The sequence below is a fragment of the Sinohyriopsis cumingii genome, chromosome 3 (genome assembly GCF_028554795.1).
Source record: "Sinohyriopsis cumingii isolate HCF-2022 chromosome 3, ASM2855479v2, whole genome shotgun sequence".
NCBI lineage: Eukaryota > Metazoa > Mollusca > Bivalvia > Unionida > Unionidae > Sinohyriopsis > Sinohyriopsis cumingii.
The window spans coordinates 31,312,104-31,333,104 of NC_142963.1; the positions used below are offsets into that span (position 1 = coordinate 31,312,104).

The 21,001-nt window shown below is 37.0% G+C and overlaps 1 protein-coding gene and 1 long non-coding RNA gene across 2 annotated transcripts in view; one reads left to right on the plus strand and one right to left on the minus strand.

The window, feature by feature from the left end:
* LOC149802631 (BAR/IMD domain-containing adapter protein 2-like) overlaps positions 1–20,067 on the minus strand; it is a 111,430-nt gene extending 91,363 nt beyond the window's left edge. The window contains exons 1-3 of the mRNA XM_089951953.1: positions 19,891–20,067; positions 12,132–12,207; positions 9,912–10,001 (exon numbers count right to left, since the gene is read on the minus strand). Of these exons, the coding sequence (XP_089808079.1) occupies positions 9,912–10,001; positions 12,132–12,207; positions 19,891–19,938 (214 nt within the window). The 5' untranslated portion in view covers positions 19,939–20,067. The remainder of the gene's footprint in view (positions 1–9,911; positions 10,002–12,131; positions 12,208–19,890) is intronic.
* LOC149802632 (uncharacterized) lies at positions 3,182–9,900 on the plus strand. The gene is made up of 2 exons (XR_016420076.1): positions 3,182–3,290; positions 9,504–9,900. It is a non-coding gene; the product is annotated as an uncharacterized LOC149802632 (long non-coding RNA).
* Positions 20,068–21,001: the final 934 nt, after the last annotated feature.

The window sequence follows — 21,001 nt, forward strand, 5'->3', positions numbered from 1 at the left end:
ACGTGGTCGCTTCAGGTCTTAACGTAAGACAGTGGACACCTGATTTTGATCAGATTGCACTGAATACAGCTAATCAGGACACAATCTCAATACAACTAGTCTTAATACAAACGGTCAGGCTATACACTGAATACAAACGGTCGAGCCACACACTGATACATCTAGTCAGGACACCCACTGAATACAACTGGTTGTACTACAGGTACATGTAGTCAGCCATACACTGGATACAAATGGTCGAGCCACACATCAAATACGGCTAGTCAGGCCACACAATGAATACGACTAGTTTTAATACTAGTCAGGCAACACTCTGAATACAACCGGCCGAACCACACTGAATAAAGCTAGTCAGGCCACACATTGAATGCAACTCGTCACGCCATGGACGATCTATTTATGACTGAAATCTACTTATATTAAGTCATGTTAGAAATCTCGATTTTAATTAGATTGGATAACGAAGTAAAACTAGTCACGCCACACATTCCATTCAACAGTTAACATTTTTCAGGGGTCCCCGAGTGGCCGAGTGGTCTAAAGCGCTCTCCGTTACGAATCACTGCCAAATCACCTCTGTCTGCGTGGGTTTGAGTCTCGGATTAGGCTAATGTGGGTATGGGAGAAAGCTTCCCAGTAGCTTCTCGAGGGTCGGTGGTTCTTTCCGGGGTTTTCACAGGTTCTTCCTCCAACATTAATACTGGCCGCCATGTATACCCTATCGTGTGCTGAAAAATGGCGTTAAACCCTACAATAACAACACCATTTTTCAGTCTGTTTGCAGGATGCCCTCATCAAATACAAATTTAAAACCCAGCTTAGGAAACATGAATATTTAACGTTTTCACTGTGAAGACTAATGTAGTTTGATCATGAACACAAAATGCAAACAACTCGCTAAATATTATTCTAATCAGCTTATTTCATTAATGTCAAATTCAATTAAATCTTCTTTTATCATCAGTGATAACATTTGTCCAGATTGAAAGTCACATGGACAAAAACAAAACTTAGTGTCCCAATACGTCTGGCGTATAATCCGTCACATCATGTATTAAATGAACTGGCTGTAACAGGTGTGAGCAGGTGAAAGGTAACATGCTGAGCAAGAAAAGCGAACAACATCATAGGTCAGCTTTTGTATACATGTAACTAATTAGTATGCCTAATCTGTACATATTTCTTTTATTGACATATTTTCTCTCAGATAAATATGAGGTAGAGAATAGACAATATAGGCACACACGTCTGCCTCAACTGAGTGTATATTAAATAAATAATACCACGCGATACTCTGTCTATCTATCTATCTATCTATCCATTGGTCTATCTATCTATATAGTAGCAGCCTTAGCAAGCGGGGGGGGGGGGCGAACATATTGGAGTTTGTTTAAAACAGATTATTATTAAAGTAGATTGTATTTTGTTTATTAAATTGGTTTTAAAAACAAACTTGTATATAATTATTTCACAGAATTTCTTCAGGAATATAGAAATTATGTTTTGGGGGCCCAGTGTCCTCATTTCGTACCGAGTCATATAAAAGCCCTAAAACAGGAGTCCGTGACACTGTCAGTGTTAACAACATCACTGAACGCAACCAAAAAAAAGTGATGCGCTCATTTGGTTGCCCCTTGCGAGAACGCATCAAGGTGGACTATTCTTCATCCTTAACACATTAACCCCTGGAGTTTTTTGTCATTTTTGCCTGAAAATCGAGTAGGAAACACATTTTGAAAGCTATTTCTGAATAGATTTGAAAACACCAAATCCCCGGTCATCTTTCAATAACATACTGCCTAGTTGTGTTAGAAACATCGTTTTTCGTTGGCTAGTTGACTCGCGCATGAGCAGAAGGGTAAAAGTTGGAGTTCTTTTTTTTTTTTTTTTTTTGCTAAACGGAGCCATTATTTTTGTATGGAGACCACTCTTTATTCCAAATGCCTATCTTATCCTACTTTTTGCAAAGGCTCATCTGTCTGTTTGCAGTTCATACCGGTTTGCCTTAGATCTGAGACCAAAAAGTCTAAAATCCGGACAGAAAATCGGATTCCTACCACGGTCGAATTTTGGGTAAAAAAAAGTCGGGTCCAAAAAATGAGGTTTTTCTATCTGTATTTTGTAGTGCAACTAGATATTCTAGTATATTTGGTATCATTGTAGAGCTACATCTGTCTACCTTTCTATAATACCACCCACTTTAGTGTATCATGCATGACCATGATGCTACAGAGCAGCTCGGCAGTAGGCTACTACATCCTGCCCCGTAAAGTCGTCTAGGGGTTAATGTGTTAACACCGCCGACAAGTAAAATACAGTGCCTAGGATCAAAGACGGTAGAAAATAAGGCCCCGTAACGTTGTGATCACCAAGCTATAGCTAAAGCAGAAAGCCCCATAAATTAGATACAATGTTAGCAGATATATGAGTATATATATATATATATATATATATATATATATATATATATATATATATATATATATATATATATATATGTCAGTCAAATTTATTATGGTTTTCTTGTGTTGTTGTTGTTGTCGTTGTTATTCTTTTTGTTGTTGTTGTTGTTCTTCTTCTTCTTCTTTATATTATTATTATTATTATTATTATTATTATTATTATTATTATTATTATTGAAGTACTGAATGTCAAAATGTTCAAACTCTGAGCTTACGCTTTATGCTCAGAAAGTTTTGAGAATACGAGATTTGTGCTGATCTTATGGTGGGAATCGAACCTGTACATTTCTGGTCATGAGTCTTATTCTATGCCGCCACAGCTCCACCTGTGCTGGTATGAATTAACGGTACGAAATTCATTTTGTGTTTCACTAATAACCGATTGTTCTCAGGCCGCGTACTGTAAATCACGAATGTCCACGAACATACAAATATTTAAATTTGCCAAACATGTATGTTGCCACGTTAATAGCAATCAAATTATGTAAACTGTGTAATGCCAATCAGTGAATTAATAATTACTTTCATAACTAAACATTATATTGATATTGCGATATTAATGTGAAAGAAGATTTACCGGATGAAGAAATTTCCATATTTACTGTAATATATTTGTCACCGGATGAAGAAATTCCCATATTTACAGTAATGTATTTGTGACCGGATATTTGCAGTGTTTGATTTGGAACAGTAGACAACAGAATATGCAAACAGATTTCATTCTGAGTCGGAATCGCATCACATATTTACCGCGTAAATATGCAGTGGTTGGACAAACTGCTGTCATTTTGGAGACCGGTTTATGTCCACATTCTTCTATGAACAGAGGTGAGTTTATTTACGTCTGTAAGTATTTAAACCTCGCTTGTAAATAGGGTGGATTCCATGCTACAGATATACCGCCTCCCTAAACTCCCACCCCACAAAAGCAATACCCATAGTTTTACTTGGTTTTTTTTGTTTTTTTGTTTTTGTCTTCTGGTTTTAGCTATTTTTCATGTTATGATATGTTATACATGACATAACAAACCCCAACGGGGCCATGTTAACCATACTGAAGCAGACGAGACCATTCCCCCCCCCCCATTCCTTTTCGCGAGTCGATTCGAAAAATGGCCTGGCCGCCAAAAATGTTCACTGAAAACAAAAATTTCCAGAAGGCGGGGTTAAAAAGTTTTCCCACGATCGCAGCCAATCAGTAAAGAGAATACTGCGCAATAATTTCATGGACGTATTTGGACCAATCAGAATCAGATAAAGTGATATTTTAACGTGTGGAAATATAAAAAATATGAAACTGCACATACTATAGAAAAACTATGCCTACTACCCTAAAATAATAAATAAAAAGTTGAAACAAATTAAAATTACACAGATTACATTATCTGATCAAATAATATTTTAATTGCATTATGTAATGTAGGTAATGGTTATTTCATTACATACCTAAAGATGCATCTCCCCTTAACCTACTTTATTCAGAAAAAAATGCCCCATGGCTGAAATTTTATCTAGGTTGTTTAATGCATAGCAAAAACAATGATTTTATACAAGTCTCAAGTTTTGGGAGAAAACATTTTTTATTTTCTGCTGTTATGTATATTAAATTTGTATTTTGTGCTTGACCTTGGTCCATGATTGAGGATAGAATCTTAGTGTGTACACGTTTTTTGTGTGTGTCCCGTTCGTAAGTTATACACAGGCTGTCTACTTAAAATTAAGATCAAGACCTAGCCTTTATTATGACATTAGAAGTTTCTGGAAGCGAATCTGTTTACAGTTTGGTATAAGTTTCCATTAAGATGATTGAGGTTTTTTTTTTTCTATTTAGAAAATGTTATTGCGACATAGTTCTTGTGGGCGTGTATATAAAAAGGATTTTGTCAACAGTGTCTTCATTCGTATCTTAATATCCGCCTTTGAGAATCAATGATCAGAGCTTTAAACAGTCTTCAGGTATAATTTGAGACGATTCATTTATTTAAATTATTCATTGGAATTACAAAGTACTCGTTAACAATTTAGACTGAAACATGATTTGGGGATTATTGCGATTTCATTTAAAACATTATGTCTTATATTATCGCGATAAATCAAGACCATTGCTACACCGGCATATTCGAAACTATTGGTAAATCAGCAAATTTAAAACTTGGATTTCACTCGGAACATTCTATACTTTTGGACTTATGATAGGACAGTTAGGATTATATGAGATTTAATTAACAATACTGTAAATTCCTGGTTTAATTTTTACCTTGTAACTTAGAGAATAAAATTATTTGATTTTACTAAAATTGTTGTGTTTTTTTCTGTTTCACAATTTAAGACCATAATGTCGTAACGCTTCTCAGAATATTTCAAAAACAAAAAACAACAATAACAAAAACACTTTATCCATCATGAATTTACGAATTTTTGATTAAGACGTAACGGTATATCAGCAGAGTATTGGTTATAAGGTACCCATGAAAAGGCAGTTTTTAAAAAATTAAAGGTAAATAGTTGTAACAACAACAAAAAAAACTTCAAGAAGATAATTCTTTCCATATCAACGTAATACAGTACATCAAGATAAACACTATAAACTCTGTACAAGGTCTATAAAATAAAAAATAACGGTAAATAAACGCAAAATTCTTAAAAACGAGGGTTAAAAACTCATAGCAGCACATAATTAGAGATCTGATTCTGCCATTCATGGGACAACTCAAATTCACCCTTGTATGATTTTCTACCAGTCTGTACATTTCGAGAAAGCATTTTTTCTTCTCTCTTTCTATCTTCTGTTTCCCCGTCTTTTACAAAAGTTAAAATGCTGCCACATTATGTCACTGGGAGCCATGAAAATGTGCCACATTATAAATCAGGTCATCTTATACTAAGGTATACTAGAACCAAAATTTTGTTATGTTGTACACCAACCACAAAATAGAGTACATATATTTAGAGATGTGAATCACATTATAATTGGTTTTCATCGGCTGGAAACGAAAATTAAGTAAACGACAACAAGCAGCAATTGTTATGATAGCAGTTGATACAGGCAATCTAATAGGATCCATGCCAATACTGTATTAGATGAGGTACTACGATACAATGAATGAAATGTTTTTTTCTTATCCTAATAGTAAAGTCCAAAGTAATAAACCACTCAGTATGTGTATTTATTTGTTTTACTTCGGATATGAACTCGCACATAAGTCGAGCCAAACTGCAAACAACAAAGATCCTGAAATGCCGTGACATAATGCGCCTGCAGATCAGGGGCTATGCCATTTGTTCTACTGATTACTCATAACAAACCGCACAGACCCAGATCTGCCGGCACATTATGAGACAGACGATAATAATCCAAACCAAAGTAAGTACAACTGAATAGTCAATTCAGAGGGGATTTCTATTACATCGAATTTTGCACTTACTACATCCTACATGTAACCGAGACCTTGCTGGGTTGTTATGGACCATTTTCATTTTATTAAGTACGTGAGAACCAGCATAACATACCCGCTCGCTAGCACATAGTTTTCTATCGAATCAATGTTCTGTTTTAACTTTTTATGGAAATTATTATCATTAGAAATTAACGTTTGTTTCATACTGAAAATTTCACACACAAAAAAACAGGGCGAGAAAAAGAAACAACCGAATTTTTACATAGTTTATACAGAGAAAAATACTAGATATCAAACACCAGGAGTATGGTGGTAAATCATCGTCCAGAGTCAAAAACACCGCCTTACAGACAAGCTTTGCACTTAATGTGTAATTATATCATGATTTACTCATAACCCGACTGTGGATAGTTCAGTGGGTCATAGGAATCATAAAAAACATTGATAAGATTAACATCAAGTGATAGATAGGCAGAGCTCGATGATTCATCCATTAGTGGAAATCTATACCAGGTAATATCTGTCAAGCACCAGAATTAGACTAAGCGCCAGGAGAGGGGAGAAGGTGGGGATTGATTAAGTTAAATACGCAATGGAAAAATGGAACGTATTGGAAATAAAATACAATACGAAATGGAAAACGCAAATAAACACGCAAGGGAAGTTACTTTTGTGTTTTTAATTTTTTTAAATAAAAAAGTAAAAACAAGAGTTTTGTCAACATCTGTTTAAATATCTGTTTCTATTGCGAAATATGAAAAATGGAATTAATTTTCAAAACTGACGCTAGTAATTGTATGAACTACGCGCATCTGAGTGCTGGTTTAAAACACACGAAGCAATCGTCAAATATGGTTCAGAACAGTTAGCAGAATTTTCTCCACTGGAAAACACAACACACATATATACACACATCCAAACGATACCTCTTTACTTAAACATATTTTTCTTAATGTGCGTAAGAGCTAGATAATAAGAACAGATAGCTCTATTGCCGATTTCCATTGCTTACACTGGTCAACAGTGAAATCATTACTGACTTGAAAAGGCCCTAATCTGTAGTATTTTGGTGTGCCGAACACGAATATAACCGTGAAAAATTTGTATTGGCTCTCGTTTTGAAGATATTCATATACCTCATTTTCTATGTTTCACTGTGTAAATTTCTCCAGTAGGACTGCAGCAACATCCGGAATAATGATGTAACATTGCATAATACCATCATGCTCACATCATCCACAGTTGATTGCATCATTTTCTGATGCAATGCAATACTAATGCCATGCGGCTGCTGAAGTAAGTTGACGTCAGCAGTGTACTATACATGTGTAGGCCTATTATACTAATGCCAGGCGGCTGCTGAAGCTGACGTAAGCAGTGTACTATATAAAGCCCAATCAGATAGGTTCAGCATTTAAAATATTTTAGACGTTGTGCGAGACAGTTCAAGCTACTGTTACATAAAACTTATTATTTTATCCATTTACGTACAATAAAGAACAGTAATGCCTCGAAAGTGTGTTAATACCGCGGACAATTTTTGCTATATTTGTGGGGAAGTGACATTTGCCAACCAGAAGAAAAGTATCAATTCTCAAGTGAAGAAGGCATATCATCTTTACTTCGGATGCAAGGTTGGTGACCAAGACAAGCCTTGGGCTCCGCATATATGCTGTGCTACATGTACAACACAGCTTTCACAGTGGTTGAATTGCAAAAGGTCATCAATGCCGTTTGCAGTCCCAATGGCGTGGAGAGAGCCAAGCAACCACCTAAATGACTGTTACTTCTGCTTGGTTCCTCCTCTTTCCGGCGGAATAACGAAGCGAAAGAAGTCGAGAATAGTCTACCCAAACATTCCGTCTGCATTGAGACCAGTTCCACATGGTGAGGGACTTCCTATTCCAGAACCTCCAGCAGAATATTCTCTTGATTCATCTGACGAAGACAAAGGTGAGTCGACCTGTTCTTCTCCTGGACCATCAGCATGCAGTGATCCAGATTTTCACTGTGGTGCATCATCAACCCCACACAGAATAACACAGGAAGAACTAAATGACCTGATTCGTGATTTGGACTTATCAAAGAACAAGGCAGAATTGCTAGGATCAAGACTCCAACAATGGAATCTTCTAGAAGAAGATGTCACAATTACTGCATATCGAAAGCGCCACCAGCAATTGGAGCCTTTCTTCAGAAAGGAAAGTAATCTGATATTCTGTTCCGATATTGAGGGCCTCATGAATGCTTTAAAAATCACTCATGACCCACAAGAATGGAGACTATTTGTGGACTCTTCGAAACTGAGTCTCAAGACTGTGCTTTTGCACAATGGAAACATTCTTCCATCTATTCCAGTAGCGTATGCTGTCCACATGAAAGAGACATACGATCACTTAAGGCAGCTACTGAATTCCATTGAGTATAACAAGTACAGCTGGCACCTCTGTGGTGATTTGAAGGTAGTTGCCCTTTTAATGGGACTGCAGCAAGGATATACAAAATACATGTGTTTCTTATGCGAGTGGGATAGCCGAGCAAGGGAAATGCACTACATGAGGAAGGAATGGACTCACAGGCAGAATGTAGCCATTGGAGAGAAGAATATCCAACACCCAGCTCTGGTTGAGGCTCAGAAAATCTTGCTACCACCCCTTCACATCAAACTAGGTTTGATGAAGAACTTCGTGAAAGCCATTGACCGGACTTTGCCAGCATTCCGATACCTGCATGAAAAATTCCCTCGACTCAGCGAAGCAAAGATTAAAGAGGGAGTTTTTGTGGGTCCTCAGATTCGAGAGCTTTTCAAAGATGACCGGTTCAACAACTTGCTGGAAGGTGACGCGAAACAAGCATGGAATGCTTTTCGCCTAGTTTCTACAAACTTCCTCGGAAATGTTAGGGCAGAAAACTATAAGGAACTAGTAGAAGACATGTTGATGAAGTATAAGAAACTTGGCTGCAATATGTCTCTAAAGATTCACTTTCTTCATTCCCATTTGGATTTCTTTCCTAGCAACTGTGGTATTGTTAGTGATGAACACGGCGAACGTTTTCATCAAGATATCGCAACAATGGAACAAAGATACCAGGGAAAATGGTCCACTACAATGCTGGCTGACTACTGCTGGACACTCCTCAGAGATGCTCCCGAACAGCTGTACAAGAGACAGGCAAAGAAATCTAAGATGTAGTCAATCACTTGATTTTTTGTAGGTAGGCTATTACAGTTGACCTTTTACTATTGGAATGCATTTCGTTATGTAAACATTAATTTCTTGCAGATTACAAAAAAACTAGAGCCAATTTTGCAATTTGACTGTCATATTCGTGTTCAGCACATAAAAATTGATAAGAATTGACTAATTTTATTTCAGTAACATGACTTTTGTAAAAATTTGTTGTCCAGTGTTATCAAGCCCGTCACTGTCATATGAAACACAATACACTAACAGTATGTTATTATTCAAAGCGAGTGTGGGCCATGTTTGAATTTTGGTACGTTTTGACTTGGGTACGTGTTGACTTGAGTATGTTTTGACTTGGGTACGTTTCGGTTTGGGTACGTTTGACTTTGGTACGTTTCGGTTTGAATACGTTTTGACCTGTTCCCATTGATTCTAGTGTTACTTTTCTATTTCAGGCAAAATCGGTTAAGGAAAAGTAGCGTTCTCAACGAGGCAATGAAATATAAAAGTTTGGTTACTCTGGCCTATAGATCATCAAACTTTGAACTCGAGCTAGAGTTTGAGACTGAGGTTCCAAAAACATCCAATCAAAATAATGTTTAATAATAGGCGTCATTTGCAGTTGGTTAACACATAATCTAAAGTTCAAACTCTCCAAACCGTTGGCATGATCTTCAGGTCTGATGTTCCAGGTTTGAATCATGGCTTCACTTTAAAATAGAGCTGTTAGCAGGCGTTGCTTTTTTCTTTTCTTCTGGTAGATTACGCTGCTAATTTTGTCCAACCTGGAACCTTCATATTTATGTCTCGGTGTTTTGTACCAATATAGCGAATAAAGCTAAAATATTCAAAGGACAGCTTACCTATTTGTTCCGTTCCCCCTTTACAGAGTCTTGCTGATGACCCAACATTGGCCAGAGCTTCATGGAAGCTACGGGCTGCAGATGCTACTCCTGTAATGTAGAAGACACAAATGGAAGCTGATACTGCGTGTAAAGATACACATATTTTTAATGAGTGATTAGAAATGGGGCCTGTGTTCATCATTTTGGGGAACAAATTGATTAACTGGGAATATAATTTTTAGAGCAAATTACTAATAATAGGAATTGCGAATGATTGTGAAATGCTGTTAAACGCTGATAGCCTGGGCATCAACTACTCGATAAATCGCTATCACTCGAATGACTCCTTCAGTACACGTATTATGTATTCTCTTATCTGCGTCAAAAGAATATCTGAAACAACAGAAAACTCTAAACAAACATTTGTGACCGAAGCTCTTCGATTTCTCCAAGTTGTACTCTATTTTATAGTTGAAATTAATTTAGATGTAGGTCATGGCATATTTGCTACCGATGTTGACCATTAAAATAAATCAGGATAATGGATTAGTAGTAACCGCCCTCAAAACACAGTATACAGAAGTCAAGCATCTCCTGGAACAATGAGTTGGAAATTCATTTATGAGTTTCTGAGTTAATTCCAGCAGAACGTTTCAACTTAATAATCTTGAAGGCACGTGTACACATATGATTGAGACCTCTTTATATTAAGAATTCCTGCGTTTAAAGGACAACATTATACTATCACAAATTGACAGGTTTCATTATATATGCAACTTGAATATGGGCATTGCAGCTGTAATAATAATAATAATAATAATAACAATGATGATGATGACGATGATGATGATGACAACAATTATAACAACATTGATGATGATGACAACAACGTTGATAATAATAATAATGATAATGATGTCTTTTATGATACGAGGGGAGCTCATTATGAATACAAGGTGCTTTTTACTTGGGAACTTTCATTTTGGTATAAAGGGTACATTGTTATCTGGGTGGGTAAAACCTATCCAGATGAATAGAGCTAGTCAAGATCAGACATTAAATTTTTCAATTTAAATCGATCAAACTTAAGAGCAGTTATTCACTGTAAATGGCCATTATTAACATGCAATATTAATTTATTCCACAACAAAGATGGAGTCGATGGGGATAGGGGGAAAAAAATTCGCCTGGTCATGTATATTTACCAATTTAGCATGTAAGTGCGATACTTGAGGAGTTACACTTATCATTGAAGAGGTTAAGAACATAATCATACCGACAGCTGTGTCTTCACCTACAATGCAAATAAATGGCGTTCATTTGATCCTTACTCTCAACGAACATGCAAGGCTACGTGTACCTGACTACTTGTTGCTTCATCTTGCGTAGGCTAGACCACTTAGAGACAGTCAACACTGAGATAAACAAAACTAAGTATCAAATCTTAGACATGCCATGGTTATGTAGTCCAAAACAGAGTTTAATTAGTCAAGAGGTGCTCGTAATATTTTATCATCCTGCAATTTTCCGATCCAGGTAGATGCAGCAAATAAATTTTCGATGAAGATTTGATGTGGGGTTTTTTTTTTTTACATGCGTACTAAATATATACCTTGCTCTTAGCTTTAGCCATCAATATATTTCCTTTTGTGATTAAAGTTTCTAACTAAATTAACCCCCAAAACACCCACAGAAAGAACTCCAAAGTAAATGCGTTAATATTGTGCATGACAAAAGCGAGAAACCGATTGACTTTATTTGGATCCTTGTGACCTTTAAACTCGAATAACAGTTGAAGCCGTTTTTCCTTTCCATACCAGCAAACTCATTTGGTCAAAGTTTGGTGCCGTTATATGGTATGGTATTCAGTTACTTTTTTTTCAGAGAAAGTCCTACCATTATTTGCGTCAATCCAGACCATTCACAAAGTTTTATCAAGGTGTTTGTCTTGAAAGAAACTTACTGTATCAAAATAGTTTTGTTTTGTTTTGAAAATTGTTGTAATGAAATAGCTGTTTCCTTTTTTACGCACTGTGACCTCGACCTTTGACCTTTATCAACCTCAATATCTATAATTGTAATTGTTCCTCCAAGTACAAACCATCCACAATCTATGTCACATGGCTTAAAACTCAAGGTATTCTACAAAACAACAATTTAAAATCAGACAGACGGACGGACGGATAACATCATATCATGGTACACTTTACATCACGATACTCAAAGAGGACAACTTACCAACAAGAGCTTTCTGGTAGGCCTTTCCTGTAATGACTATCTGACGAATCCCTGCATTGAAGTTATCACTCAGATTCTGAAAGAAATTTATTGATGTTGAGAAATTGCTTTGCGTGCATTTTACAAGCCCAGCTCCTATGAAAAAAAAAAAAGCAAAACAACAGACCAAAAAAAAAAAAATTCGAACATATACATTTCCATACCGAGTTTCCTTTTATGCAGAAAGTGTGATAGCCTTTGAAACTTCCAGTGTGTGTGAAACAACTATTTTCTGATCCTCTATTTGCAGTGTGCAATATGCAAATTGGTCAATGTTACCAACTGATATCTATGTACGATATTAGCTGGGGCCTTGAGTGTCCGAATGATGTAAAGTGCTCACCGTTCCGGATCACTGCCATCTCACCCCTGTCTGCGTCGGTTCGAGTCTCAGGCTCGGCTAATGTGGGTAGGTGAGAAAGCTTGCTAGTATCTTCTCGTGGGTCGGTAGTTCTTCCCAGGGTTTTCCAGGGTTCTTCCTCCACCAGTAATACTGGCCGCCATGTAAAGCCTATCTCGTGCTGAAAAATGGCGTTGAACCCTATAACAATAACAACGACGATATTATCGTCTGTACTGTATTTTTTTATTGGTACGGCATTATCGTCTGTGCTGTATTTTTTACGAAATCTATATAAGGCATTATCGTCTGTGCTGTTTGCATGTTCGGGATATTTGGCTACCACCCACCCACCCACCATCCACCCACACTCCCAAACGAACATTTACAACAGTGATATGGTCATATTGAGGATTTCTGTATTGTGCAAATCTTAGTAGATACAACAATTGACATTCAACGAGTTTCATACATTTCATGATAAACAGAACTTAGGAAGATTATATTTAATACAAAACGATTCTTGATCGAATGAGCCAACACAAAACACGGGCTGTATTTACTACAGTTCAAAGGCTCAAACTTTTGGACGAAATACGTAAAATTAAATTTGTATAATTTGAACGCATGCATATTTCATTATGCGATTTTTGTCCAGTTATTTGCGGAAAACATGCTGATTTTCAAGAGATCTGTAACACTTAATCAAAGTGCACTTTTTTTTTCTTCAATTCACTGCATGCAAGGAAACGTAATGAGTTTCTTGTGGGTTTTTTTTTAAGACCCTACGAATTCATCTTTGTCCAGCACGCCTGGATTGTCAAAAGAAGCAGCTATTAAGAGAGAGAGAGAGAGAGAGAGAGAGAGAGAGAGAGAGAGAGAGAGAGATTACATTATTTCGGAATAAAATTCGTGTGCATTGGCCATATTACGTACTCATTAGTGTAAGGGACATCAGTTAATGAATGTATCATCAATTAATCTGCTTCACGAAAGAAAGTAGATCGTGTACAGAATTCACTTACGAACCGTCTATCAAGCAAACCAAACACGTACTGATGTGGTCAAGACTGACCATTAATTCTGAGTAGCCAGTGGTCATTTTAATGTGACGCATGCTGTTAGGACATTAATAAATAGTAGGCATCCTGGTGACTAATGACTTGCTACCTGCTAAAATTTGATGAAATGTCAGAACATTTTAGATTTCTATGGACAGTTAGACAGTAAATACACGATCAAACTATGGCATTTGGAACGTATACCAAATAACTTTGTGACCGTCTATGGATTTAACTAGTAATGGTTATTTTCCCTGGCGATTTCAGGGCTAATGGTTATTTTCCCTGGCGATTTCATGGCTAATGGTTATTTTCCCTGGCGATTTCAGGGCTAATGGTCACGAAAGAGTCTGATCACAAAAACTGAGCTCATCATCGAATTAAAAACTAAAAGTGTATTGTATAACTTGAGTCAGAAGTAAGATCACGAAACGTTTGATAGTAATTATTATACTGTTTGGATTTATACAACCAGGGCGTATTTCAACATTACAGGGACATTATAAATGAGATTTTTTTTTTCCTGTTTGCTTCTTAATTCAGAGTTCCAATCCATCATAGACCAGCTCCGGTTCGTCGGCATCAGTGTGCCCTTGGGAAAAACACATAGCTTCCTTTTCCATTGCACTTAAAACACATTAAAATGACGTTATAACCAACAATGGAAAAATAAATCTGACCCCTCTGTCAAAAAAAAAAAACTTTACTCGACTCCAATCTTCTTCAAAATCATGTTGACCAATCAAAATGATGCATCTGTTTATTTCGACTAATACTTCGAAGTTTGTCGAATCAAACGGCTGCATTTGTTGATTTCCACTAATATTTCATAATCTGGAGTATCATTTACTACTCGAAATGTCGAGTAAGGTTTTATCATATAAAGGCCTTATTATGTTTATAAAGTTTTGTGGCATTCGGCCAGAAGTCAGTCTGTTGAGAGGAAAGGGTGGGTAATTAAATAAATAAACAAATAAATACATAAAACTGTAGCAGTGAATCAGCGACCATATGTAAGTAAGAATAATTATTTTTCGCAATAAAATATCTGGATATAACCGGTTTATGCCTTCTGATTAACATGTAATATCGTAGTCATATCCATCATTATAAACCATATTAGTGTTGCAATAAATTTACACGAAGAAAGATTAGTGAAATTATAATGTCAAATATGACAAATATAATGCATGTCAAAGGGTGTTTGTTCCTTATTGTGCATAATAAAGCGACAGCCCATTTGAATGATTCCTAAAAGGGGGCACGTTTTTGTTCTTATTGAGAACGGTCACCTTTTTATTTGCCGTACGAAAGAACCGGTGTTATCATACGATTCATGATTGACAACTGAATCCAAATTTGTTTTAAATATTTTGATATGTCACTTATGTGATACATGTATAATGCATCTTTTAGTTTGCTCACATGAAGAAAAGAAAAAACGTGAATATCTTAGGTATTCAAAGAAAAAATAAAGCCAATTCCATCTAATCTGATCAATGATTGACGGGCATAACTTGGGTTAAATATTGTACATTTTAACCCTGCATCAAATGTACAACTGTCAAAAAAATGCTAGCTCCACTAGGTCATTTTCATTTTCTGGACTGCAAAGGTAAACTGCATAAAAACAAAAAGAGCCGATCAGTTTTCTCCTTTTTAAACAATTTGTAATTCATTCATTGCACTTCAGAAAGAAGCTGGTATTGCCTACTGTGGCAAAATTCGTTTTCCCAAGTTTAATAACTGCTGAAGTTAGTGTACTTTTTACTGGTTCAGGCTATGTTTTAGCGCATATAGGAGCAGCCATTTTGTTCCGACACGATTTCCACAACTACAGCATGTAAAGAAATTTCAGCCACAGTTCATGAAAATTGGACAGAGATATGGCAATATTTTCTCTCCTGTGCATATTGCAAATGCCCTCCCCCCCAAAAAAAAATTCACTCTGTCAGAAGCACGTAACATCTGTCGAGCGCTACCTTAAAGTACATGAACTAGTTTATTGTAAACTAAATTTGTGATGCAGTATCCAATGCTCTGAACTGCAAATTCCGATGATATTGCGTCATATTTTTCAGACACTGTTTCCTTGTGAGTAATAAGAAATAGAATCCATTAAAATAGCTCGTGTGACAGGGAAATCCCATCCTCGGGATCAGAATTTGAAGCCCGAAACTTGACAGAGCCTCGTTTCTGTATACAGTTTCTCCGAGCGATCTATGCCATAAAAAGATAGGAGAAATCTTCATTATAACAGAAGGCGCTTTCATAAAAATGTGTATATGCGAAGCAACAAAGACATTTTTCGCTTTTGCTATCACCAAATTTATCGTGACATACTTTCTGTAGTCATTAAAGCCAACCTGATATCACTTTGTAAACAGACTCCGATGCGAGAGGCATATGATTACAACTGGCCTAAGTTGGAAATTAGCAGACGCAATTAAGATAAACTAGTAGTGTTGAAACTACCGAGGGGTGCGGACCGATGTCTTCCCTTGTGATATATTGTTACAGGTTAGAACCCCTATCCGTTGATTTTCTTTGTAACGAGCCCCTGTGATCTAACAAGCCAATTAAACTAGTTGTGTTTACTCAAAACATGCCGCTATCTCATCATCACAAATAGGTATTACGTCACCCCATCTAAAAAAATAAATCAAAATTTTTGGGAAAGTCTTGTTTTGGCGTAACCAAGAAAACGCATTTAAAAAACAATAAAAAAGAAAACAAGACCATTTCTTGGCGAAGATCACATTTGATCACATTTGAGTCACTCGAGATCTGGCTGAACGAGACTAGTAGTCGAAAACGAAATCGGCTAAGTCAGTGTCTATGGCAGCTGACTGGTTTGACCTGACATTATTTATTTACTTCGCTCTTAACATTATGGAGATGTTTCACAACAAGAGTATTTTTAGCCGTGCCTAAAGAATTTACACTATGTTGTATCATATATATGTTTATCTTTAGTATTGTCTGTTTTGTTTGTAGTCCAAAATAATGTTGTTTCTTTTTCATTCCCCGCCCCCCCCCCCCAACTATTTAACTGGTTAGAAACTGACTAAAATTAGTGCTTTATAATAGATCAGAAATGTTAACCAGTCTAATTAATCGGCGGTCCTTCATTTTTTTTTTTCTTCACCTTTAAACTTTGCTCCAATTTCAAGATGAGATTGATACACTTGGGTCGCTGTGCAATGCCCTAGCCGCGCGCAAGTAAGAATCTAGGCATATCTGAAAATTCATGCAGACTTTAAATTGGATTTTTTCCCCTGGATTCTCTAAAAAAAACAAAGTGTATTTCATTGTCTTTTTTCGGGGTTTTTTCCTCCCTAACTATTTAACTGGTTAGAAACTGACTAAAATTAGTGCTTTGTAATAGATCAGAAATGTAAACCAGTTCATTTTTTTCACGTTTAAACTTTAATCCGATTTCACGATGAGATTGATAACACTTGGGTCGCTGTGCAATGCCGAGCCGCGCGCAGGTAAGAATCTAGGCATATCTGATGCAGACTTTAAATTGGATTACCCCCCCCCCCCCCCCGATTCTCTAACAAACCCAAAGTGTATTTCATTCTTACAGACGTTAGATGGAACTCCACATTTGTTCTTAAGACATTTAACCCTAAACAAATGCACACTTTGTGGCTGAGGACTATTTTGTTAACTACTTCACAGTTTGGACAGGCTTTAGAGTTTCACTTTATTAAATAGTATTCATCAAGAACTAAACATGTAAGGAAAGTTATCTCGGACCCTAAAGACAGCCCTTTTTATGTACCGCCTATACTCGTTTATAAGACAAATTAAACTGCAAACAACAAACATCTTGATCTGCCATAATATAATGTGCCTGCAGATCAGGATCTATGTTGTTTATTTTACTGACAACTACTAATAGACTGCACAGTCCCAGATCTGCCGGCACATTATGCGACGTCAGATCTGGGCTTGTGCAGTTTGCAGTTGGACTCGACTTATAACGAGCACATACGGTAAACAGATAAACTTCGTAATGTGACACATACGGAAGCTGCAACATAAAACGTGATATCATTATTTGAAAACAATGAAATCACATTTACTTTGACCGATGATGACGTTGTGTGTACTCTATTATTTATCACGTATACAACCCACATTCTTCACACTTTCCATCAATTACATTTAGTTCCCTTTAGTACACGAATAAAGGAGATACTCGGGAAAAAAATCCAATGACGCTGGTGGATCTATTGTCCCCTTGGCCCTGTTCAAGAGAAATTTCAAAGCTTATGATAGGAGTAAATTTGGTGCAACAAGCATGTATCCTGCAGTGTGGATTAGTTTGAGAGTACATACAAAACCACGACTTCTGATGACAGGAATCAGATTATCCAGCGCGCACACACACACGCACATACCATGATCTAAGGCCAATTTCAACATATAGTTCTCTATTTCTATTTAAAGACTCCATTCGAATTGCATGATTTCTAAAACTTCAGCGTGTTCCGCAGGCTTGTCGTTATTGCCGTTCGTACTTTCTAAAGTGATTTTTGTCCCATTTAAAACACTAGTAACCTTAGGCGCATTATGTTAGTGTGCTAATACTAGCATCTTGTGCTAAAATAAATACAACAAAATCTTTTAGATATTGACTTAAAAACACAATCTGGATCTAATGCAACTAAGGGTAGAAAAAAACAAACAGCAGCAAAACAAACGCAAACACCATGACAGTACACCTATCAAGTCGCTTCAGTATTGATGTCACTGATACCAGGGTGTGGTTAAGTACAAAACTTTCCGCCTAGTGACACAACCTACGCACCCAACCCTTCCTAATTTTTATTATTGTTCTTTGGTGTTTAATGTCATTTCTTAGCGCAAGACAGGCAAAATATGGTGGCCAGTATAACTGGTGGAGGAAGAACCACCGACCTACGGGAAGCTACTGATAGCTTTCTCACCTACCCACCTTGGACTCGAACCCAGGCGGACACATGTGAGATTGCAGTGATCGGTAAAGGTGAGCGCTTTTGACCACTCAGCCACCCGGGACCCGTTAATTTTGAAAATACCGACTCTATTTATAAGTTTAAACCTCTGACATAACATTAATGACGGGGCCCCGAGTGGTCTAAAGCGCTCACCGTTTCGGCTACCATGTATAGCCTATCTTGTGCTGAATAATGGTGTTAAACCCTACAACAACAACAACAACAACAACAACAGCAACCACAATGACATTTTATGTAAAACAAAAATGTCTGACATACCTGCGCACTCAAGGAATGTTCATTCATCTGATGTGAATGAATAGACTGTGAATTCTTTTCTTGCATTTGAAGAGTGGGTGGGGATACTTTTTTAAAGGAGAAACTTAACGGTTAGAGCAAGTACATCTCTTTTATGTGTTGATGGTGGTGGTGGTGGTGGTGTGAGAACAGCTTCTTGCAATGTGTTAGTCTAGTGAAGCAATGTGTTGGTCAAGTGAAGCAATGTGTTTGTCTAGTGAAGCAATGTGTTGGTCAAGTGAAGCAATGTGTTTGTCTAGTGAAGCTGGTACAAAAGAGTTTCTGCCGGTAGCTTCTCGTGGGTCGGTGGTTCTTTCCGGGGTTTTCCCAGGTTCTTCCTCCACCATTTTACTGGCCGCCATGTATAGCCTATCTTGTGCTGAAAAATGTCGCTAAACCCTACAACAGTAACAACAAAAGTGTTTCAAAAGTACGTCTTAGTTTTGAGATTAGCGGCGACATAACCAAAATGGGGTAGTAATTGTGTGTGTGTGTGTGTGTGTGTGTGACTATATTTCTTCGTTTACTCGAATATGTCAGATATTAAATAAATACCCTACATGATACATTCCGTTCTTGAACAGTATATACTTGAAATTTTCACGTAGGCATATTTTCAAAAAGGATATGTTACAACAAATATTAAAAAAAATAGCCGCTAATGAAAGATGAAACAACTGAAATAGTTAACAATAAGGCGAATCCGACATTGTTGAAAGTATGTAATAGCAGCCACAAAAGCTGACTCGTATCCATTTATCGACCAGGTGTAGTAGCATCTTGAAATATTTGTGTTATAGCTGACACGACTTCTTGAGTTGGATACATTGGACATGAATTTGTTTTGAATGCTTAACGATTTCAACATTATTTCTGCAGTGAAACTGCGTTTATACAACTCTTATTGTACCTGCTGCATGCGACATACATATAAGACATATAAGTTTAGTCCAACACAACCTATAATAAATGTATACATCTTCGTTGTCACTGGTTTAAATCACAATGAGAACAGGTAAAATATACCTTACCTTATAAATTGTATCTGTCAATATATGTGCATCATCCGAGTTTTTCATGGTGAAGATTCTATAAACGAAATGGCATCCACGATACAACTGTGATAGAATGTTTCACATCAAAACCGTCACACCTGAGATATAGGTCCGTTAGAATCAGACGACACACGTAAATTGTCGAGGAAGCAATGCAACAGGTGGGCATACCGTTATCTACGGCTAAAGGTCATATTTACCTGTTGGAATACTTTCGCAATTTCACTGTAGTAAAGCGACGTAGGAAATTGAACATATAGCATTTGACTATCGGAATTAGCTGAGAGCGCGATGGCATACTTTAAATATGGTTTCATATTTCACACCTTAAAGCGGGACATATAAACCGAAAGCTGACGTAATACTGAAATTACTTTTCTAATGTTAATCAATAGTACAGTTTTTACAGCTAGGTAGTTTTATGCGATCTTTGATCTGATTGAGATGAAAATCCGGTCTTCATCCAATATGAAATTTTCCAGGCTGGGATTTTATGTTGGAATACTGCCGTCTAATGAATCTAATGTGTTTAAGATATTTTTGCATGGCATCTCTTTAAATAATTCAACACACGTAAACTTCTTGGCTTTTAACTAGTCGGCCTGGTATCAGGATTATTTTTAAGTTGTGGTGTGCCTAGCAGAAAAACGCTTGTCTTTCACCGCATCGAAAGAAGCGGTTCTTGTAAAGGGAGGCAACAAACAATAACCGATTACGTAGGGAAAAAACCTATATGTATATATGTTTCTAAAATGATATGTTAGTCTTTTACTTGTTTTTGTTTATCCCAGTCCCAAGTGAGTAGTACAGTAGTTACTTTGGACGTGGACGTGGACCACAGCGGTGGTCTAGTGGTCAGAGCGTCTGCCTCCGATGCGGGAGGTCGCGTGTTCGAACCCCGGCTGAGTCATACGAAAGCCTTATAAAAATGATACTAACAGCATTAAGAGATTAGTGTTAGGACTAGTCGGCCTGGTATCAGGATAATGTGACTTGGTGGGACATCATGCTACATGTCTGCGGCATGATGCCCCAGTGCTAGACATCACTATAAACTGTCACGCTGCATACATCGTAGCGATATGAC